Here is a 23,878-nt window from a genome sequence, read left to right as displayed (position 1 = left end):
CCTACTCAGTCACCGGGTGACTGAATCTTACCAATCGTAAACAGGCTGTGGTGGCTCTTCCTACTCCTTTACGTCTCCAATTGTTACGAGTGCATGCACCAAAAAATAAAATTTACCCCCAGTCTTTTAAGCAGATCTTACTTATTTTATCGCGTTTTGTGTCAGAATAGTACTGTTAGCACTAATGTTTTTATTGTATGGTTATATGGCACTCACGATTGTTTCCGGACAGTTTCTTTAGATGATAAACCTTAAACTTACACCGCATATATGCGCAGCGACATTTAAATATATATATAAAACGTTGATTATTCACGAACGAAATTTTGCTATTTATATCAAATATAATGAACACAAATAGGACCAACATCTATGAAATTATAACTTTATTCATCACATACACACAAAGAAATGTTCACTCTTAATTGAATGTGTGTGGAGCGAGATGCAATGTTATAGACATTGTGCATGGAAGATATTGTGCTTTGTCTGGCAGTACTGGTCGTAGGCATCGCTACAACCTCGTGGGATACTTCCTCTCACTGAAGAATGAATCAGCCACAATTGACAATCTGAAAGGTATATGTTAGAAGTGAGACGGTGCAGAAAAGCTGATTTGGAAACCACATACTTGTAAACTCTATTATGGAAGAAACAAAAACCGACGTAATGTATTGGTTTGGCGGTGGCTCCAGTATTGTCGGAGCTTCATCTCAACACTCAAGATAGAAAAATGACAGAATTTGTTGGTTTTTTGGGGGGCTAATAACTTATTGGTTCCGAGATTTGTTGATGAAATTTTGACTTGTGCACCGAATCAAATGTGAATAGCCCTGTAAGGGCAATTCACACACTTTCGTCAAGCCAGACCGAGTGCAACTGCAACCGGTTTAGAAGCCTCTTAAGACCGCGCCGCGTAGGTGCAATGACGTGTATAAGCGGCTTAAAACCCTTTTGCCATATCAATCCATGAGAGGATTAACGTTGCAGTCGCATTTCGTCGGAATCATTGAAGTGTGTGAACCAAACTTTAAGGGTGATTCACGCACATGCCTTAAGTACGACGGAGTGTGAGGGTTGCTATGGCAACAGCTGCGTTGGGTAGTTGTTCGGTGGTCGAAGTCGGTTTCCCTTCCAGATGTTCATCCTGGGGTGTGGCTTAGTCTGTCTGATAGAATGCGGCAAGCTCTCCGTTTTTGCATTTGGGTTCCGTCTGTCCCTCCTTTTCCTGTGCTTTGAAGTCTATTTATTGGTGTGCTCTAATCGATAAATTTCAGCAGAGTTTAAAACCTTGTCTTCGTCCGTTCTTTTTGTTTTTAATTTTCCTCAGTTCAGCGTTTACAAGTATGTAGGAGTACGTTTAAACATATATATTTTCTGTAAAGCTAAGAAAAAAAAAATTACCATTACTCTTCAGAGAAAAAAAAAGCTTTATTACAAACATGAATGAAAATCTATTTAATGGTTCGAAAACAAAGATATATATTTTTAAGAGAAATCAACCATAGAAGTCGTTGACTCATGCCTTGGCCCTTAAGGATGGCCGTCGGTATCTTTAATTTAAATAAGTAAATAGGTAAATTGGTTGCAATATGTTCGTGCGAAAGTGTGGCCTTTCGAAATGAGTATGCTAAATTTGTGTTCTTGTGTGTTTGCGGATAAATGCAATTCATCCTATTAATCCACCTTATATAAAAGTGTTAAATTTTTCTTGTGGTTTTTGATATGGTATGCCCAAGATATCAGACCGATATCGCAAATTTGGTGGCCTGTGTTTTTAAATGCAACTTCTGCAATGCTTTGACTCTATATTTAGTCTCACCCTACGATAGACTACACTCTAAGAAATGCCTGTGCGTCTACTTACCCGCCAAACACTCGAAGAGCCAATCTCTGCGATCTACGAAAACAGCTCACCGAATGATGAGGCGGAACATCTGTTTAGAGATAAAAATAAAGTCTGCGCTGTGGCATTACGCAATGCAAGCATGACGCTTTGCATTGCGTAATGCCACAGCGCAGACTTTATTTTTATCTCTAAACAGATGTTCCGCCTCATCATTCGCTGAGCTGATTTCGTAGATCGCAGAGATTGGCTCTTCGAGTGTTTGGCGGGTAAGTAGACGCACAGACATTTCTTAGAGTGTAAAGGCAAAAGCTGCGGACCGCCAGATCCAATCACGAGCCCCTTAGAAATAGTGCGTTATTTCGCTTCGATGCACGTATCAGTGACCGCGACCCGGATCACTGATCATTGGTTCGAATCAAAGAGCACTGATTGACTCAACAATTTCACATCGCAAAGAAAGCCACAACATATAGCCTCTTTGCAGCGTCGAATCTATGGAAATGATGCGGCGCTTTTCGATTTGGAGCATTATTCGTCCACCCCCCATCAATGTTAAGCACGCCATAGTACAGCGCGGAATGCGATTGGACCTGGCAGCCCGTGGCTTTGGCCTTTAGTCCATCGTAGGATGAGACAAAGTATAACGGTTCTGGAAGAAGTGCTTGTATTGCGCCCAGTATACGCCCGCGTCAGTGCGCATTAAAAATCGGCTGCGCATTAAAACACGTGCGTTAACAACATTATAATCTGCTATTGTGCAGAGTATTGTACTGGGACACACGTTTTAAAAGGACACCGACAACCCCCAAAATTTTGTTTCATTTTTCGCCAGAGATCTATCATGGTGTCCGAAGACTATTCAATCAATATTTTGCTAGAGCGTCACGTAAATTTTTAACAAAGTAAAAAATCGCAACTGCTCGAAACCGAAACCGAAAACGAAACTGGACTGGGGAAGAATAAGATATATAGAGGAGGAGAGAGTCGGCGGAAGTCAGATGGCGCCTGCAACTTTTCTTCTATCAATGTATTTGCGGCTTTTAAGAAGCCACAAGAAATGGGTGTCATATTTCTTTTCTATTTGTAATATTAAGTGTGTGCCTTTGATGAGCCACGAATTTGGTTATATTTGGTGGCTGTGTCTAAACCATAGAAAAAAGCACGTGACCACAAAGAAGAGAGTGAGCGCGACTCAAACCGGCCAGTTGTCGATCGGCGGTTTTCGGGCGGAACAAAAATGAATTTCGAGCCGCAAGTTGTGTTCCGGGTAGTTGGGCTCTCATATGTCATGTACAAATAAAAACCTTGGTGAGCATAAATACCCTGTCAGTGTAACTTTAGATGCATCAAGAGGTACGAAATCTTGATCTTGAAATTAAGCGACAGTGATTAATAGAGCACTACACGTAAAACCGATTTTTTATAAAGCATGCTTTAATGTTGTTCTCGTTTCATATTTAGAAATGATAAGGCAAATTACATTTATAAAATAGTTATCAATTGTATCACTTAGAAATTCGCGAAAACAGTAAGTAACATATGGAGGTTTTGTTTAACTTACATGTCTCCCCTTGATATTCATAAGTGAGAACACGGCAACTTCTATAGTCAGAAAACACTAGCTTTTGATTGTAGAGTACTGAAAATAGGAAGAATAGTACAGAAAGTTGAATATTCCCACGTACGTCTAGAGTTACTCTAAAGGCCCGTTGAGACACTTGCGACTTCTTAAGACCGAGTGCCTTGAATGATCTTAATATCTCTTACGACGAGACGACACATCGGCACCATCTATTGTGTAACAGTGTAAATTTGGCGGTGGCGCATATTTTCATTTCTTTCGCGGATTATCCTTTCTTTCTTGGCTCGAAAAACTTCTGTCAAATTGTAAACGAGCCTTTCTCATAGGTATTATGGACATTTGACCTCGGAAATCCCGAAAACCTTTGTTTTTTTGTGAAATGCAGTTCCAGGGTCACCACATAGATGGCGCCAGCGTGCCAGTGTGTTCTCTCATTCTAATACATTTTAAGAGGTTTCAACAGGTCTTGTCTCTCTCGGTCGTACTCGGTTGCAAGTGTGTGAACGGGCCCTAAAACATATGCATGTTTCAAAGCACCCAAGGAGTAAAACATTGAAGGTGCAATAAACAGATAACTTTTATGCTTCGTAAAAAAAGTTCATAATGCTTAAAATTTGCCAATGTTTCATTATGCGTTTAATTATCTGAAGTGAATGCCCTTTTAACAAGTTCCTGTTTGTGCACTGGCTAGACTCGCGTCACATCACTTTTTAATAATAAAAAGGGAAGAGGGCATTTAATATATTGGACTTTACCTTCCTTGTGCCATCCTGATTGAGAGCAGTAATGGTTTAAATGAGTCAGTATGGAAGCAGATTTTAAGGCCTTATGTTCACAGCCTTAGTGAATAAATTGTGGCGTATTTGTTTCTTTCTTTTTTTTTTTGCGTGCGTTCTAAACTTTATATTTTTCCGCTCACAACAGTAAAGTTCACGAGGGCTTAAAGAATATTTATAATTTATAACATTAGAAAATTAATGCCGATACAATTCATTTGATAAGCGTCAGTAGCGCTGAGACAAATATACAACTTTTGGGAATCCACTCCTGCGGCTTGCTGATAGCATCATTAGCAATTTGAAAGAAGGATTTCTAGTTCTATTTTTTACCTCCCAGTGAACACTTCAAATAAATAAATAACTCATTAACAATAGAATCAGTAAACTGAGTTTTATATATTAATTGACTGTGCTAAGAAGCATCTGTATACTTACATTCCACCGGCAACTGTTTAATTGTTTTTATCATGTTTTTTGTCGGGTTTCGATCAGGCGTGTAGGCAGTCATTTTCACCGGTATGTTAGTCCTTCAAAATATTTTTCAAAATTTGGTGTTATACAATTTTATAAATTGACCAAGAGGCACGCATAAAAAAGTAATAAAAAAACGTTTGCAAGAAGCGAACTTACCCGGGCGAGCTGGTTTATATGTTGCGTATAAAAAAGGAGTCACTACAATAATATTGCAAAAGTTTTCACATTTAGTGGACGCAAACCATGATTTGCATGTTTACATTATGGTAAGTAAACATCTTTGACAGAAATTTGTCTTGTTAGGAAAAGAATGAACTGACTGAAATTCGAAACTCCTTTACACCTCTTTGTATAAGCCCGTGCGAAAAGACTGGACTGCAAATATCCAGAACTATCTCTGCAGAAACAAACCTCAGAAACAAAATTCACAGAAAACTTTCCCAGAAACAAAAGTCAAATCATAAAAGATGTTAAAAAGGCCTCTACTGAAATACATAAGTGAGGTCTGGGACCCGCATGTTAAATATCCGATTTCAAATCTGGAGCAAGTAAAACGGAGTGGGTTACGTTTTGTTTTATCTTGCTATGGACTCTGCGTTACCTCTTTATAATAGGGCGAATCTCCCCACCTTCTAATGCGAAGGAAGCAGAAGCGGCTTCATCTCTTTTATAACATAATACATTACCTAGTTCTCGTATATAATCAAGAGTATATCAATGAGAGCATGTCACGTATAACCCGCAACAAGCATACCCGGTATGTAGAAGACCGGAAATTTTCCAAGGACAGTTTTAGCTACTCATTCTTTTTGCGAACAGTGCGATAATGGGAAAAGCTCCCAGCGCTTATCGTGACCGCTGGAACTCGAGAAAGATTCTGTTCTCTTGTTTCAGAGATTTCTGCCAGCAGTACCTAGAGTTGTCATTTCACCGTCGTGTTGATGTGGATTTCACTTCCCGTAAGACGCAAGCAACGAAAGTGGGTTCTCATTGGCTGTTGATTGCGGTCGACTGCATGTAATATCCGAATGTGTTTATATATAAGCTTGGCGCAAACGCTCTCCGCACCGTTCTGCAGCCGGTTGCCGATGCGGAACGCACCGCGCTCAAACCCATATATGTAAATGGGCTTTTACTCGTGACAGTGGCATTAATAGTGTGCTTATATCCGTCGAGATTACGTGAACAGCTTTAGTAACCTTTATAAGTCCCCGACATATGTTGCAGATAAAAAGAAAAATAAATATGCTAGGTAGTCTCCCCCAATGTAACTGCATAAAAAAAAAACACACAATGCACGTCGTTGTTTTACGAAAGTCAAGAAGTTTAATGAAAAAATGAATCTTTCTGCTCCTCCTGACAATAAATCGTTCTAATCAGGGATAAACTACCCATAAATTGTTCAATGAAGGGACACAAATTTTGCCAATTGCTGAAGAGTTTGCAACCCTAAATTAAGAAATTAACTGTCGTTAAATATATTCTCCTGGGGTGTATATATGCGGATCTTATAGTAGGTATCAATAACACACGTATAAACCAACAAATTTTAATCATCAGTCGTGGAGTTAGGTGCTTTAAAAAGCATAAAATCTGGCATGAGCAAGTGGTGATCTATTAGGATATGACACATTAACATAATTCCATCATATACTTTATCACACGATAAGAAAAATCTCTGTGGTCGGCGGCGAATAAGTTCGCGATCCACCGTGCGCGGCATGTGCTCGCGACCCAAGAGAGCGGGCTCATTCGCCAATTCCAAAAGGACCTATCCTAGAGGTGCCTATATAGATGCCGTGTAAATATATTTAATGAACTAAGAGCACCATATTAAACAGGTTTCTCTTTGTTTAGCTAAACTCGTGATATCGGCTCACTTTACAAATATATCACGGTCCAGTTAAAGGGGTACTCCGGCGTTCTGTTTATAGTCCCCGATTTGCCTGAAAATTTGCAAAACACACCAAGTAAAATGGCTGAAATATCAGCCCAAATATTGGGTCAAAGTATTTTTTTTTGCGATGTTATTGAATTTACAGTTTTGGTCCACACCCTGCTGCAGCATTTGTGGTTGTTCATTATTTCTTTTTGCACACATACCACCTGGAAAATAACGCCTCGTTTCCCGTCCACGCTGTTTCCCTATTTTGTAGGAGCCATGCATTCTAGGTCCTTCACGAGGACGTCTGAGTGGCTCTGATAACTGTCGTCAATCATGGTCCTGCAGGTTTTCCGTATAGGCTAAAAAACTGCGCTAACTATTATTTCACACTTCTGAAACACAGAGTGATCATTTAATGATAGCGCTGAACGATATTCTGGCTGCCTGCAAAATGCCAATAATAAAGTTACTGTATTTTGTTAAAATTTTTGGTAAATGCGGGAGCTGGTGGACCTGCAGTTTGGTACTCCTAGCGCCATACACGAGACACAAGAACTAGAGGGGACACAAGGCGAGAGCAGGGAGCTGAGGCAAAACTTTGCAAAGTAATTGACTTCACTGAGGCATCAGCAGCCGTTCAGGGTCCACACTTGTTATTCTGCCTGTCTCGTATTTTGCACAGTTTCTGATATATTGTTCACAAGAAAATGACAACGCGTATTAAGAAGAAAACAAAAACTGCGCAAGTTAGGAGGGAGCACGACGCTGCGGTAATGCTCCAGCTCCACAGACGCGCGCGCAAGCAGCCTGCTCCTGCTGCGAGCGCCGAGCTTTCTCGCACGGCTCATGCTGAGCCACTGTGAGTGGCTGCGACGGAACTTCCAGCACATCACCGGTAGAGCGGCGATGCTTGGGTTGTGCTGGGCGAAGGTCAAACACATCGGAGTGGGACGCACATCCCCCTCGCAGCACCCTACTTTCCAACCCGCAGTTTTATCAGTTTCAAGAGGCCTCCAGGAGGCGCAGCATGTACCGACAGCCACGCGCTCCACCGTTCGCATTTCATTTGAGCCTGATAGTTCAATGGGGAGTAAATTGCTTACTGTGTGAAACTACCAAAAACATTGTGCAAGTATTTTTTCTCTTTTTGCGGAATGTTATTATTTTATGTGATGAGCATTTACGCTGAACAGCCAACGCTCGGACGAAGCCTGGCCAGGAGCCGCGAACCTGGGCGCTAACCTCTCAATAGGCCAATCCCATACATTATTCTGGCTACCTCGCCGCTGCCAGAATGAATCCAGGTAACAGTAGCCTTTCTGCACGTTGGTCGACTTATACTTTGCTTCAGCTTACGTCCAGAAGCACCGGACACTACGAGCCAATGCGATCAATAAAGCTGCGTAAAAAGCGCAGTTCACTGTAGCTATCTATTTGTGATTGCTTCAGAAACGATAGAAGACGCCGCACCCGTTGCCCGGACGAGGCCTCATGACTGCTCAAGCTAGAATAGGAAGGTAAGGCTCCCGTCTTTATGTGTGCAGAGGAGGAAGACCGTGCGCAGGCTCGTTTGGTTCGGGAAATTGCGTACACCTAGGATAATAAATAATAATAATAAAAAAAAATTCGTGCGATTCGCGGGAGTGTTAACGTTACTTTTACAGAAAGTGTGCCACGGTGATATTATCTTTTTAAAAATTAGATTACTTTTGTGATGCTTCCAGCACTTTTTTTTAAGCATCCGGATGGGAAATGTTTAATTCTCATCTTGTAAACGTCAGCTACTAACAAGGCATGTGATGAAGGAAACCAGAAGGTCAGTTTTAGACATACTGTAAAACCCTTCATTTTCGCGCTCCCCCTTTTTCGTGAATCGGTTACAGAGGACGTAATCGGGGTCACTGAATTTCGCCGATTCCAGACACTTGCATTGAAAGTCTTAGGAATCGAAATTTTCGGGTGCCCTTTAATTTCGCGAAATTTTGAATTCGCGATATTCGTGACAATTAAGGACTGGCGAACATTAAGGGTATTGGAGTATTCAAGTGACACCTGGTTTATACAGTCGTACCAGTATTAGGCAGTAACAAAGCGCGGTGAGCGCACAAGTTTGAGCAGCATTCAAGACATCATGGTATCCTGGTATAAACCGGCCAACAAAAAGCTTCTGGCAGCTGCCATCCTACAGGGAGTATTCACTGGCGGCCATAGCTGTGTGCGCGACTGCTGAGCGTGTGCTGATGGCGAGCTCCCACAGTTTTTTTACAACGTGCATTCCACACCATCAAGATCGCCGGTCTTAGCAACTTATTAATTTGATCTCGTTCTTAGCGATTCCCTGATTAGTTTCGTCCACTCATCGGGAATCACCTGTTACCATGTAGCCTCCTCCCCTACCCTTCCCGTAATCCCCTTCCCCCGTCACGATTGGATGACTTTATCAAGAAATCGTGATGTATCCCATTCCTTTAATAAATCCGTTTTCTCACTCACTCCTGCGCACTGACCAGCGCCTGCGAATATGGCGTCCATTGAATACTCCCTATTTGCGGCGAGAATTGTTAGGGTATCGCCGCCTGCTGGATTTTTTTCCACAACCCAGAGTGAGTATAGTTCAAGTTCTGTGGTGCAAAACGTGCAATGCAAGCTTCTATGCTCTATGACAATTAAAAAAATAACTGCGTGTATAGCACGTGCATTGAGGAAAACAGAAGCGCACCTCGCGAGCTTCTCACCGCAAATATTCATTTCCATAAAAGCGTACTCGCGTTCGTTGCTGTGTTTGTGATTTAAAACGTAAGTACTGTGATTTGGAAACATTGGAAACGTGCATAGTCGGTTTCAGGTCAGGAACCTAACAGATACTGCGCCTCGAGCGCGAGATTTCTGCAATGTGTAACACTTTGTCAAACGTGCAGCCAAAGCCCGGCGGAAGAAAAGTGCGTGCTAGACGAAAAGCAGTTGCTGGGTTCTTAATCTGCCCCCAACTAAAGACTCCAATATATTTGAAGCGAGCCTCAATGGATCGGTTGAGGCCATATGACATATTTTTATTGCGCGTTGGACCTTGACTTTTTATGTAAAAAATATACACCACTCGAGTTTACGATGTGTGGGATAGCTATACTTACGTCGGATCGCTGGCGCGATTTTGCTTGATTGAGATTTGGGCAGTTATACTAGTTTCGCCAAAAATTGGAGCCGATTTCAACACGGAGACACATTTGGCATTATTTCCCATTTTTCTGTCAGTGACCTGTGAGCGCTGCATCAGATAATATTTCTGATCGAATCGCTCTCTTAGCTCCTAAAACAGAACAAATACAATGAGGAAAGGCACGCGTTTTGGGAAGACTTCGGGGAGATGGCCCCACAAAAAATTGTCTTCGATATCAGCGCATCGTTTTAGTATCATTGTACTTTGAGGTTCGTCAGTCACTTGAACACTTCTGATGTTCGCCATGATTAGCTGCCTTTGTATTCTGCAGGAAAGCTAACTCAGGGTGAAGCCTTTTGCCTAAAATAATGAATGTTTTGTAGAGGTTAGAGGCCTGTCAGAGCACTGTGATAGCTAAAGTCTCGAAGTGCGTTGCCATGTCATAATTATTTTATGCAACTTAATTTCCATTTTTAAAACTGTAGCGCAATTGGTGCATTTATTATACCGGATGCCACGGAAGAAAAACAAACCACAAATATTCAATACCAACAAAGTCCTCCAATAGCGCTATTCGTCACGAAACTTCGGCCCAAGTTTGATTTACGACCAAAGTTGTCGCCAGGGGCGTCACTCTTTCTGAGGGGCGATTTCCTTTAGGCAACTCAACTTGGAGTAAGATATTCAAAATTTGCGACTTCAGCTTTTATTTTTTATTTCTCGTACATTGTTATTTTGGTAAGTCTGTAATTGATCACTGTATGCAAGCACTGGTCACTATAGTTACTGATGTCTAAGAACAGATCTGATAATATAGGCTATTTTGTCGTTCGTGTTCAAAGAAAACGATGCTTTTGCATGAGAAAATAGTAAGGGAATGGAGCGTACGGGGGCTCAGTACATCTACTTGATGGTGCTGCTCGCTGCGCTGAATTTGGGGTGCGACGGGGGTATTAAAATATCGATCATTTCGAGAAAAAAAAGGAATGGAACTAATATTATTTAGGAGATTGTTATATATTTAGAAGTTCCAGTGCAATTGATTGAGATTACAACGCCGAAGAGGCTTGCATTAACAAGAACTCCTTTGGTGCTACGACGCGTCACGGCGTTCTACGGATAGCTCATTCAGAGTGGGTTAGAAATTCCGAAACACATGGTTGCAAAGACTTCCAGAGGTGCTAATTGGCGGTTCTTAGCCCCCTCGCCGACGCCAGAGTCGCGCGTTGTAGAGTACCAAGCTCTCAGTAGTGTTACGGAGAAGTATCGCCGGCCAGGGGCCCTAATCTATGCGGAGGGCAAGTTCGTCTGCTTCTTGCGCAGGGGGTAGCGGTGACGTCAGAACGCCGAGCCCTGATTGGCTGATCGCGACCCCCTATCGGAGCGTCGTCTGCTCCTTTGCAACGTCGTCTGCTCGCAACGTCGTCTGCGTCTGTCTTACCTCTCCTGCGACTTTCGGAAGTGCAGGCGACGATCTTACGCCAAAAATGTGCGTAAGACATAAATTAAAAACAAATTCGTATTCACGGAACGAAAGCTTTGTAAGTTTTGCGCAGGTTACGACGAAATCCTACGACAGCTCCGAAGCTGTCTTACGCACTTCTTACGATCAAATGAGCTTGGCCGACAGTGTAGCGGTCGCGACGACCCACGGACGTTTATTTTTCTACGTGCGCTTCTCACGCGTCCGGACTTCAAGCAGCAAGAAAAGAGTAAAAATACTTGAAACAGACCACGACGAACAAGAACGCTGGATACACAAACACCAGGGAAAAGCTCCAACAGCCACGATTCCGCTGAACGCGACCAAGCGAGCACGGCAGTTAGGCCTAGCAGGCACTTCGTGACTCGGCGACCGTCTGCCCACGACCGGCTGGTGTGCTGAATGGAATATGCCCGCGCGACCCTTGTGAACATTTCCCGTATTATACTTTGATCGCTGACCTCAGTTTTAGATTAAGAGGCCAATTTCTTCCACTTGTTATCTCCTTGCTTCCAGAGGCGACGGTGACTGTCGCCGGTGAAAAAGCAGTGAATCTCCGACAGACGCAGTCAAGGTAAAGCAGCCATCGCTTTGACTAGCTGACGTAAAGCAGACGACGTTAACTGCGCCAACCCGCCGACGCCATTAAACAATGAGGGGTCTCGCCGCACACGAAAGGAGCGAAAAAGTATTTGGGAGGGAACTTGCGGACACTAACACGCTCACCCTCTTTCCGTTCTTAGCAAACAAACCTCGGCGCTTCGGGACACCTCGCCAGTGAGTCATTTGACTTCCCTCCTTGATGCGCGTCTGCTAGTTGTTAGACAAAAACAACGTACCGCTCGAGTTATTTCATCTGCCCTCTAAGAAAGGCGAAGTCGAGCTCGCTCGTAAAGACCTGCACTTCCGAAAGTCGCAGGAAAGGTCAGACGCAGACGAGGTTGCGAGCAGACGACGTTGCAAAGGAGCAGACGACGCTGAGATAGGGGGTCGCGATCAGCCAATCAGGGCTCGGCGTTCTGACGTCGCCGCTACTTCCTTTCTCATGCGCAGAAGACGAAAACGAGCCCACTTGCGAGGCGTATACAGCGGAACCGAGGGGCCGGGCATCACCGATTGGTCAGCGCCACACTGCCGACCAATCGGTTGCACTGTGTAGATCAGGGCCCAGCAAAGTATTGAATGACTCAGGTACTACGAATGATAACATGACGGCCGTAAAAATTCTTTGAAAGGCAAGATCAATAAAAAAATTAATATGTATTATAAAGAGTACGGCGCACACTTCCACCCGGAGTACTTTCGAAGTAGCTGTCCTAGTATTTTCAGATTTGTTTTTGTATAAGCAAGCAGCTGAGCGTATTTCCGTCGTCAGGGTTTTAGACAGGAAGTTGCGAGGCGCGCCTAATACCACCACTGGGTGAGCAGCGTTTACCAACTTCCGATTTGTTACGACGTTTTGCTTCACAAATGGGAGTCGACAGTCATGAGATGCAAGGGTGAGATGGCAAGTCTGAAAATACTCTAATTCTTCATAAGAACATGCCGAGAAAAAACTGTTTCTCTACGACGCAGTAAAAGGAATCGAAGTAAAAAAAAAAAAAGCCAAACTGTCCAAACTCCGCTTGGTCATTCAACTCTCGCTTTCTGCGAAAAACAGTGCTCGTACTGCGATAACAAACAAAAAGAAAATATGTCAAGCAGAACAAAGAAGAATAGCAAAGGGCTCCGCGATTTGAGAACAGAACGGAGGTCGTGATAATCTCAAAAGGGAAGCCAAATGTGGCATCGGCCGGTGTGTAGTTTAGCTGAAGCAGCGCCGACATAATGGTTTGACACTCGAGAGTTTCGTTTAATTTTGTCTATTGAAGGGCCTATAAGAAATGCACTATAGTGATACATTGACTGTCTTTTTCACTTCTAAATAAATACTTTGAACACTCCGAAAAAATTGCCGAATTCTTTTTAGTATGGTATTTCTAAGTGCAGTATTTTAAAGCACGACAAATATTGCACACAATTTTTCTAGCAATATTGCGTAAGTCTGGTAGATTCATTAAATTCTACACTCTCTGAGAGATTGAACTATTTTACACAAAATATATGACCTCGGGTTTACTTTATGGCTATTAATAGCTCGAGATGAATATAATTTCGTTTCCAGGAAAAAGACCTGAGTGCTTACCCTTGCAGCATCGTATCTTGTCCGTTGAGTTGTTCTTGATTGCGCTTCAGGAAGTTGAATTATGGCTGCAGCCATACAGCACAAAAGAGTCGAAAGTCGAACGGCCATTTCTAAATGATGCAAGGCGTAAGACGCACAGTATAGTTTAGAATAGGCTCTCGTATTTATATTAAATTCGATCGTGACGTCAGGTGCGCGAACCAATTGCAGCACTCCGTTTTTTAACAATACCATTTGTATGAATACATTTTACTTATTATTTCTTTGAATTTTGTTAAGATTCTTATTTGAAATATATTTATTTATTTACTCGTAGTCTCAAGGCCCGCAGGGGCGTTACGAGGGAGACGGGTTGGTTCGTTTGAACTCCAACAAATTTTTCGTGGAATGAGAAAAAAAATTGTATTAGTGTAGCCTTGCGCAAAATACTCTTTAAAGCAATTACTCTTGAAAATACTTTTTTATAAACAAAAACCGGCTCAATTTAGAATGTCCAAAACCTTGAAGCATTACCTTCCCTACAAAATTTGTAGGGCGTGCTGGGAAACATTCCATAGTTCAGTTGCCATTAAGGAAGACTTTATGCGTATAATGTGTATGATCTTAAAAAACGCACGCGAGATTGAAAAAAAAAAAAATATCCCACATGACTAGGGGCATTAACAGTACAGTCATTTCGTTATCAAAGCGCTAGTTTTATGAATAAATCGTATTTATCGTAGCAGTCTGAGATCCGCCATCAGCAAAGCTGCCGTACTAGAAAGATTCGGAGACGTCAACAGCCAACTTTACTGCCATTGTCCCTATATGCCGAACCTTACCTATTTTTGTTCTCAAGTAAGGGAAAGTACATATCCTGCTTCAACTGTGACTTTTACCTACGCAACGGCGACAAATTCATTGCTGTTAATAAAAGCGTGGGTCACAGAGAGTGCTGGAGACGTCTGGGTTTTGACAGAGGTCCCTGATTGCAAGATGCAAATAACGAACAACGTGTTAGCGTCGCGCACTTCGCGCAAGCGGCGGTGCTGACGCAAACTATTCGGCGCTGCGTGGATACATTGGTGATAAAGTTTGGGGGGAGAAGGCCCAGGCCTTTTGGTTTAGGTTGTGTTAGCGTAGCTTGTTCGGAAGCCAGCCGTTTTTCAGGAGTACACTGTAAGTAAACAGCGGGAGAGCTTGTCGCAGGAAATTCCATTGCGGCGAAAGGCTGAGAGCCGACGAAGTCCTGACGGTATCAAAGCCAGGACGAAATGGCGTCCAAGAAAAAGCAATGAATAACAAAACAATAACAACGACAAAAATAAACAAACAGGAATATATACCACGTAACAAATAATGTAACCTTAAGCCGCAATATCAGTGACGAGAGCGGAAAACGCCTTTTAACTTCTACCAAGTAACGAGATCTGCAGGGATATCTTGAGCATGACGTTTCGCCTGTTCAGCAGTGATTTTCTTATACACCCTAAATTCGCAACGACTTCTCTATTCTCAGTGCCCCCTAACCCTCCCGCGCCCCTAAAATTTAGACCCCCCCCCCCCCCCTTAATGTGTTATTAAAGAAATCAAAAGCAACTGTGTATTTAGAACTTGTAGGTTTATCTATTTCTTATCCCTGCACGAAGAGAAAGTGAAAAAGCTTGAACGCGCAGAACCTTTTGGTGGAAGATGTATATTTATTATTCTCGATATATCTCTTATTTCTTGGGCAGGTTTAGTTACACAGGCGAATGTCCAGTCATTAAATATTACAGCAAGAAATATACATCATAGAATTCATATCGACCTCCTAGGAAAACCTTTAATGCCAAAAGTGAAAGATGCCAGGGAGTGTTAATGAAGGGGTTGTCTGGACGAGATAAAAAAAAGACCATAAAACTAATATTTGTAAGTATTCCGCGTTTTAATGTCTCCTTTCCACTCGGTCAACTAGTAAATTGAAATTTTTAACAACTGAAATTTCAACTTTGTCACGTCGAAATTGCGACGCAATCGTGTCTCTTTAAAGTCCTTTCGGACACGAATAAATGCTGATGAGTTGTCATTCTTAACATTCATTCACATAGGTAACCACCTCTGACATGGCTTACAGGCGCAAGCTGCAATACCATTTTAATTTAAAAAAAACAACATCGCACATGTTAGTGCAAGGATACACGAATGCTCATGAATGTAATCTGGTGCTATTAACAATTTAAACAAATGAGCGACTATCTATTGCATTTTATCTTTTAACGTACTGAGTTTTCTGACTTTGTTATTTCTTCTTGTGATATTGGGCTTTTAAACATATTGTTAAATCAGATTAAAAGATACATCTGGTGCGCCTTGAGTGTCCTCTTTGGGTAACCAGATCTGCTCGTGAATACTTCACACCACTCACGAACGCCAACATTTTTTTGGGTACGTAAGGGTGCGTGAGATAGAAGCCAAATATTAAGTTCAAGGATTACGAGTTACTGGTATAGCAGGATTTAATTGCACATATTTTGTACCACTGTAGGCTACTGTACATGTCGTACTTCACAAAGTGCACTTGCTTGTGATATTAACGCAGCACGTTCATAGTTTACTTTGTTACTCATTATGCCCAGATTTCATAGTTATTGAACATATCATATCACACTTTATCGCATTACTAGCATTGAAGTCGCCGGCCCCAAATTCTGGGGCTAATATCTTCATCTCATTAAATAAACATTGACCATGCGGGCAGTATAACAACAAAGTCAGAAAGCAAATGGTCGTTGACGAAATTTCCGTGACTATATATTGCAGAAAAAAGATAAGTTACATGCCCGTTTTCTTTTGCGTTTATACTTTCGGATAGCTCAAGAAACGCCGAGCATGACTTCTGATGCTCACAAATCAATTTTTGTCGCTTGTCTTTCTGCGATCTTCTCTTTTAATGCTGCAGACTCAATGGCTGAGAAACAATTAAACGAAAATCGGACGCACCGCGCCCGGTGCTTCTGAATTATGTAAGTAACTATCGAATGCATAGTGAGTTTTAGTATCGCGTGTACGAGTGAACGCAAGCCCTGTATGTTCGCGTCAGAGTTGCGTGTTCCACACTGCGCGTGCGCGAAGCCCTAACTGCGGTCTTGGATTGACGCATGTTGACTTCGCGCATGGGCAGCCATGAAGCACGCAACGCCAACGCAAACGCATAGCCCTTGCGTTTGCTCATACATGAAACACTAAACGTCGCTAATATTTCCTGTTTACATATGCTCCTATACTCCGTTTCGCGAGTATAGGAGCGTTCCCCCCCCCCCCCCCGCGACCCAATAAGAGCCTCGGAGAAAGTCACGTGATAGCACTCCATGGCTGAGACCAGGGAGGCGCCCCATTACAGCCACAGCAAGAGCGCCGCCCGCGAAAAAATGTAGTTTTAGGTATCTTTTTCTTTTAACAGCAATTAGACTCGCGTCATTTATTCTCTATCGAGATTATATAGAAAAAAAAAGTAATAAACGTCGGCTTATTAATAGGTTTCAATAATACTTAAGCCAAAAAAGTGACACCACAGCAGTATCCGCTCCCGATTTTTTTTCTCCCTGTAGCGTCGTGGCCGTTGCCGATCCTCAGCTGTGTAATCAACGTTGCGTGTAATCGGCCGCTTCCGCTCAAAACATCGCGCAGACATTAGCACCCACCACAGATTCGCGGGCGAATTGAGCGTATTGTTGTCTTATTAGCTCTTCCCCACGAGCTTGCTACTCTAGCGGACAGCAATGTTGAGGCGGTGAACGTTCATCCGAAGTTGGCTTGTTTCGCGGCAGACGACTCTTAGCCAGCAGACGACTGTCGGTTCCTTGGCGCAGTGAGACAAATGCTCCCGTGACGTGATGTCACGTGCCTCGCTCCGACGTTCTTACTGCGTCACGGGGGCCGCAGCCTCCACAGTTTGCCATGTTATCGTGAAACGGAGCATATAAGTAACGAGACTGTTTAGATTTCTTATGTCACCTTACAGTCAGCGCACTTGTTTACTGTTTACAATTTCTTCAGTTCACCTGTGCGTTATCGTTACATTCAAGTTCTTGAGTTTTTCGGACTGACCAATACCTAATGCATAGCGATGTACTTTTGTGTCTCTTTTTGTTATTTAAAAGAGCGCAAACTTGATTACTTCTTATTATTTATTCTTAGTGTTGTGGTGTTCCCGCTTGACGACAGCGGGTTCGTACGTCATTTTTATTGAAGATATTATGCAAATTTGTTTTATATCTTAATTGATCTTCAGAACATCATATTATCTTAATAACAGTCATCTGTCAATAATTACTGATGAGGTGTCATTATCCTCGAAGCATTTTTCACGGGAAAATTATCTCGGCATCTACAAGCGTTTACATTGCATAACTTTTTTTTTTTTTATAATCAGTATCTTCAGCTTTCGGGATACTTGGCGCGAATAAAATAAATCCTTTTATATATCAGGCTTCGACATTGTGAGCTTGCTTCTGTTTTTCGCACAGTCATTGGTTTAAATTGTACCAGAACGGGAAATGTACTGACTGCACAGGGATTTCTATAAAGGGTGTGAATGACGGCCTGTAAGAAAGTGTCGAAATTATAGTTGTATTGCGTATTTCGGAGGGTATTATTTTGCAAAAAGAAGTATAAAAGTGCACCTTTACCAACGATGATCTGTTGCATGTTCATTGAGCGCAAATAATGCGTCATAACTAGCGGTGAAACACCTGTTGTTATTTGATTATTTACTTTTTTGTTGTATCCTAAGGCAAGTTCACGTTAGAAGCTGACGTGGAAGAAAGCGTTGTCGTTTGGATGTTGCGTGTTCACAAAAATAACCTCTGCAAACAATTTCTAGCAATACCGCTTAGAGTTTTGAATGTGCACCTCGTACGATTGGTAATATATCTAGATAGCGTTTTTGCGGGAAAAAAAATTATCTCAGGACGCGGGACTGTTTTTTTTTAAGGTCTTTCTTAATCGTAAAAGTTCAGTTAATATTTTTATTTTAGAAATTACGTTTTGGTTTATTGCTGTGATGTGAATCGCTGGTCGAAATGTAGATCCTGTCCCCTAAAATATTTTGTCCGTCTACTGTCAAAAGCGTTTCAATTCAGAACAGTTTAAGTGTTAGTATATTGCGTTTTGGTTTTGTAAAATTCAGAAAAAAAAAGAGCAATCTGTCCAGTGATGTTTTACTCATCTACACTCCCGCGCTGTTGGTTTAACACAGAATATGTCTAAGCGCTGGATGGCACACAAAAACTCTCACGCTCCAGTGTGACAAGAAGTATTCCATGCATGCAAGCGAAGACAACCTAAAGCATGCACAGACAATATCAGACAATGCATAACAACTAAGGCACATAGAATGTATAATAAGTCCTAATAATTTATACATAATTATAACTAGGCACAATTTATCGAACCCAAGGAGATTCACTAAGGTGCTGAGTGGGAATCGAACCCCGGACCATGCGATCAGCAGACCGACGTCTTCACTCGGCGACAAAAGAAGGAGATGAGAGAGAGCCTCTCTGGACGGACGCCTGCGGTAGCAGGTGACTGTTCGCGGCGAGTGGTACTAAGTCGAGCGTACTTAGCCCAGCACATTAAGACGCAAGCGACCAGTGGCGGCGATATTAGTTGAGCATACTTTGCCAGCGGGCGAATGTGGTGGCGAGTTATACCGCGTCACGCTTGATTAGACAGCACACAATTAGCAGCAAGTCATCCTCAGTCCAGCATACTGTTTCGTGGATGACCGTCGTCGATGAGTCAAACTTAATCCAGCAAACTGGGTCCGCAGGCAACCACCGGGGGCGAATCATACTTATTCCAGCATAATTCATCCGCAGCCGATCGTCAGAGGCGAGTCATACGTAGTTCTAGGGCCCTAATTTGCGAGAAAGACGGCGAGAATTCCGGCAGCTATGATTGGCCGGCGCCAAGGTCAAGTGTGGCGCCTGCCAATCGCGCCTGCCAATCACGTCCGCCACGAAACGTTGCTCTCCAAATGGACTCACGACTTAACGGAGGGGACCATACGGTACCCACCCAAGTACTTCAATTCTTTGAATCAAAATAAGGTTTTGGTTGGGAATCTAGGGTCATAAACAGCTCGAAGAAGCAGAGATAGGGCGAAATATTACCTTCTTTGGCTCAAATGACAAATTAGGCTTCATTGCTTTGTAGTGTGACTGTCATAAGGCACCTTTGTCCCTAAGTCACCAAGCAAGGGAAAGAGTTTGTTTTCACTCACGGTTGATCTATACGCGCTAACTCTAGGTCAAAATTGCCAAACAAGTGCCAGAATTTGGCTGATAGTTATTCGGTTGATGCGTAACTCCTTTGTATAAAGTCTTGAACGTTGTAAATTATGTGACCAACGAGAGATGAGACATAGAAAAACCAAAGAGAAGTACCCTGGCAAAGCGTTTTGGAGCAAAACCGTGTAAGGCGAAAGTTAGACCCACCACGATTGTAGATTTTGTGTCAAACGGGCGTTTCTGGCCTGAAAAACGATAGTGCAGCGGGCGTGTGACGTCACAACATCAGACAGCAGCCAATACGGCGAGCTAGTGTTCCGAAACGCGTCTTTGGCGAATAGGAATACAAGGTGCGGCACGCTAATCAAAGACCAACATAGAAAACATGAAGCAAACGCGTGATGACAAAGCTGTTAAGCTCGCGTCGTCATTGGTTGAGGTCGAGGGTAAACAGACGCACGACGTGCTCACAGCGCAGACTACATTGCACGCCGTATAGCTAGCGTATTGGGTGCGATAAAACTCCTCCCCTTACGATTACATCAGTTACTGCAGTGTCACTCGTGATCTAAGATCACCAATAATTCAAGGATCTACACGCACTCACGGAACAAGCAAAACCCATGGCGAAATTCTAATTAAAGATTGCACGTGATACAATGCACTCCTGACCACATTAATACATGTCTCGGTCACTCGGACCTCACGAGCCTATGAATATCTCTTGTATACAACGCGTCAGAAACCACCCAGCACTACCACTAAACAAGCACTGGAAGTCGCAAGGCGCACATTTTCCACGCCTCACACATTTTGTTTTCTCCGGATTTATCTAAATGATCATGATTTTCTAACTAATTCTTATAAACAGGACCCGCAACAGTCTCCCCTCGATGAAAATATGTTAGCGTAGTGAGGGTAAAGTCAAGAATTTCTAAATCATTGCCACATTTTGAACAAGGTAAAGTGAAGTTTATTGGCGTAATTTACCAAGTGACGATTCAGAATTTTGCAAGCACAGCATCGTTAATGCCGGAACCTAAGTTATAGTACATTTTCGAAAAAAAAAAAAGTCTATTTCACAGGTTAAACAAAAAACCTTTTTTTGTTCGTCAAATTAAAAAGACCAGGCCAGTTTTAATTAGATCGGACATCAATGGCAAATCAACTTGTAACACTTAATTGAAAAATAAAAAAAAAAAAATAAGAACCTGTACTTGTTTTTCGTCTTGAAAATGTATGAAACTTCCATCCGCCCGCGCCTTTTCTTTCTATTTCTTATGTAACGCGCATTTTGGCTCCGCCAGCGGCTGGCCCAGCCAAAGCGATTATGTTTGCTTGCCACCAACATTTCCACACGAAACAAATCTTTCTTCTTTTTTTTTATTTGGAGCTTTTCGACTATTTTTATTAAGTTCGTAATGGACACATTTCAAAACCCCCTTGAGCGAATTCGCAGTCGCCATTTAGGGATTGAATTAAATAGGGACTCAAATATTCAATACTCCAAATACCTCACTGCATTTTGCTTCACGTTAAGTTCGACTGCAGTCAGCAATACACTCAGATGGAGCCGATCAAGCCGCGACAGAAGTGCATAATCAGGGCTCAAGTTTGCGTTCATGCCTTAGCTATCCATTGACAAAGCCAATCACTCATATAAGGAGAAGGCGGCGTAATCCTGCGCTTTTTTATGTGCGTGATTGGCTTAGCTGTGACATCAAACCGGTAAAGACGACGACCGCCATGACAGTGCACTTTTGACTCTGCCTGATTGGGTTCATCGGAATATTGCGTTGCTGCTGTCGAACTTAACGTGAAAGAAAGTATAGACTGTGCACTGGGAGTTAGTCATTATGCAGCTAAGACTGGTTGATCCCATCTGTAGTTTGTGCAGCAAAAGACTGACCGACACTCAGTGATACAAACGTCGTACTTCGTACGTTTCGTGAACTGCGGGTTTATTCTTACTTTACGGACATTGACGATCTCCGATGACGGGTCCGTGCTATCCGATGGATCCAATCTCGATCTTAACCTCCACAAGCTTGCTATAAAATATCTTGTCTCTAAAGGCAGCTTTAGTTGATTTACATTCCCAGATGGAGTAAGGGAATTACGAACGCACGTGGAAAGCATGGGTTTTGGAGTAGCTTCTACGATTATACAGAAAGTTTGGTTGACAGCACGTCTTTAATTAATAAGAAATTTGGAACGATAGGATGAACACAATAAATTAACTTTAAAATATTGCAGAACTCCAAAGCTTTCGCCAACGCAGCTGGCATAAAATAATTGATGACGAGAGGTTCAGAATCTCGGCAGCAGTTCAGGATGAGAAATGTACACGGTAATGAAAACAAAGCAACCGAATATTTTTCGGTTGCTTTGTTTTCATTTTCAAATTAACACCGTACTCATTACTGAGAGCTCAAAAGTAACGTGTTAAAGGAGTAGCTGCTTTTAAATGTTTTAGCGTCACTAAGAACGCCCTGATTTTTTTAATGCATTCATGGACATACTGCGTTCCCAGACCTTGTGGTGTTTTTTTTTTCTTCTTTTTTGTGGTAGTATTATAAAAAAAAAGTGTCTCGCACATTTTTATATTTGAAGCCACAGGATAATTGACACCAATAAAATATATCCTTTCGAATTTCTGCTTCGTTATTTCGATCTTATGCCGCTTTCTACGCAGTTTCATCGGTTTAAATAAAGTGCTCTAAAAAGGCAATGTTCTGAAAGCACACATATTTTCGTAAATGGTGCGAATGCCCGCCTGTAAAGAAGTGTCGTCATTGTCGTTATCTTGAATTTCGGAGCGTATAATTTTACAAAACGCTGATATAAAGACGTAGCTTTTACAACTATAAGTTGTCGCATGTTCCATGAGAACAAATAATGCTTATTAACCATAAATAAAATAACTGATGCTATCATTATTTTCTCCTCTACGATATCATCAGGCAAATGCATCTTCGAAAGATGATGCGGAAGAAAGCATAAGTATCCTGTTGCCCGTTCACAAAACAAACCTACACAAACGGTCAATATTTGTGACAATCCCGCTCAGGAGGTATACATCGCAAGAGTGGTAATATACCTATGTAGCGTTTTTGCCAGAAAAAAGACAGTCTTATGGCGTGTTTACACTTCCAGATTTGTGGGCGGACTGGCCCACATGGAAACTCTGGATATGGGCTACGGACTGATCCAGATTTTCAGCCAGCGACGAGCCGATTTTGCCATTCGGCTCCAAAATCCTCGTTCTGCCTGCACGAATCCTCCCGCCGATCCGCAAGTGTAAAGGCGCCTTTAGGATGTGGGATTTTATTTTTTTATTTTTTTGGTGGCATCAATTCTCCCCCACCCCTTTTCACCCCTTCCTTTGGCATGGAAACTGAATTGGTGTATAGTCCACGTAGCTTCAGCTCACGTGGCATCCATTGACATCACGTGACCTAAACACCAATTCAGTTTCCCCGTTAAGTTTGGCCGGGAATGCTGGGACGAACGTACGGACGGGAAAATTTGGGGATTAGGAGTGACGCTAAAAAGCATTTCATGTTTAGAAAATAATCGCATCAGCAACCAGCTTGTACCTTAAACTGAGTGTGTATTTTGGTTACGTCTATGTTTCTATGCACATACATAACAAGTGATTACGCCAACCACAACGCTAATCTCCAAGTGATTATTCCGTGTAACATATCACAAGGTCCGGGAATTCAGTATGCACATGAATGCGTTAAAAATCAAGGCATTCTTAAAGACGCCAAAACATTAAAAAGCGGTTTGCTTTAACGCGTTACTTTAGAGCTAGTAATGCGTTCGTGTTGAATCTCTGTAACGAGGAACGTGGTAGTTACTTTTCGAGCAAGTAACAATGACGTTATTTGGTTCCTTTGTTTTGATTAACGCTTTCATTTCTTCCCTTGAACCGCTCCCGGGTTTCTGATCCCAGCGTCATCAAGCATTTCATGCCAGCTGCGTTGGCGAAAGCGTTGGCGTTCTTTAAAGGGCAACTCCGGTCCATACTTTCGATTTTGGGGTTATGACTGTTTTTAGTACAGTCAGCGTCTCTGAATTGCAAGGTGTAATTTTTTTCTTGTAATTGTGAGTAGTTTTAAAGATATCGACGCCTCAAAGTTTTGTTTGCGGCGCGGCCAACAAATCCGAAACTAGCCGCTCGAGGCCCCGGCAACACTGGAAATCAGCCGCTATGTGAACGTG

The 23,878-nt window shown here is 42.4% G+C and overlaps 1 protein-coding gene across 1 annotated transcript; it reads right to left on the bottom strand.

Moving 5' to 3' along the window:
• Positions 1–453: 453 nt before the first annotated feature.
• LOC120843299 lies at positions 454–13,502 on the bottom strand. Its single transcript, XM_040214619.1, has 5 exons — positions 13,395–13,502; positions 9,701–9,876; positions 4,646–4,737; positions 3,411–3,488; positions 454–572 (listed from the first exon to the last, which is right to left on the bottom strand). Exons 1-5 carry the CDS (start codon positions 13,500–13,502, stop codon positions 454–456), a joined length of 573 nt encoding a protein of 190 aa, XP_040070553.1.
• Between the last annotated feature and the right edge of the window lie 10,376 nt (positions 13,503–23,878).

Source organism: Ixodes scapularis, unplaced genomic scaffold (genome assembly GCF_016920785.2).
Source record: "Ixodes scapularis isolate PalLabHiFi unplaced genomic scaffold, ASM1692078v2 PGA_scaffold5__190_contigs__length_132052651, whole genome shotgun sequence".
Taxonomy (NCBI): Eukaryota; Metazoa; Arthropoda; class Arachnida; order Ixodida; family Ixodidae; genus Ixodes; species Ixodes scapularis.
Note: the sequence above shows the minus strand (reverse complement) of the source record. Positions and strands in the feature narration are given on the sequence as shown.

Excerpts from the sequence above, each read along its gene's own strand:
- LOC120843299 (XM_040214619.1), bottom strand. The coding sequence starts at position 13,502 with ATGGCCGTTCGACTTTCGACTCTTTTGTGCTGTATGGCTGCAGCCATA. Across the intron at positions 3,489-4,645 it reads TAAACAGTTGCCGGTGGAAT|TACTCTACAATCAAAAGCTA; the intron begins GTAAGTATACAG and ends TCCTATTTTCAG. Across the intron at positions 573-3,410 it reads TGAATATCAAGGGGAGACAT|ATTGTCAATTGTGGCTGATT; the intron begins GTAAGTTAAACA and ends TATACCTTTCAG.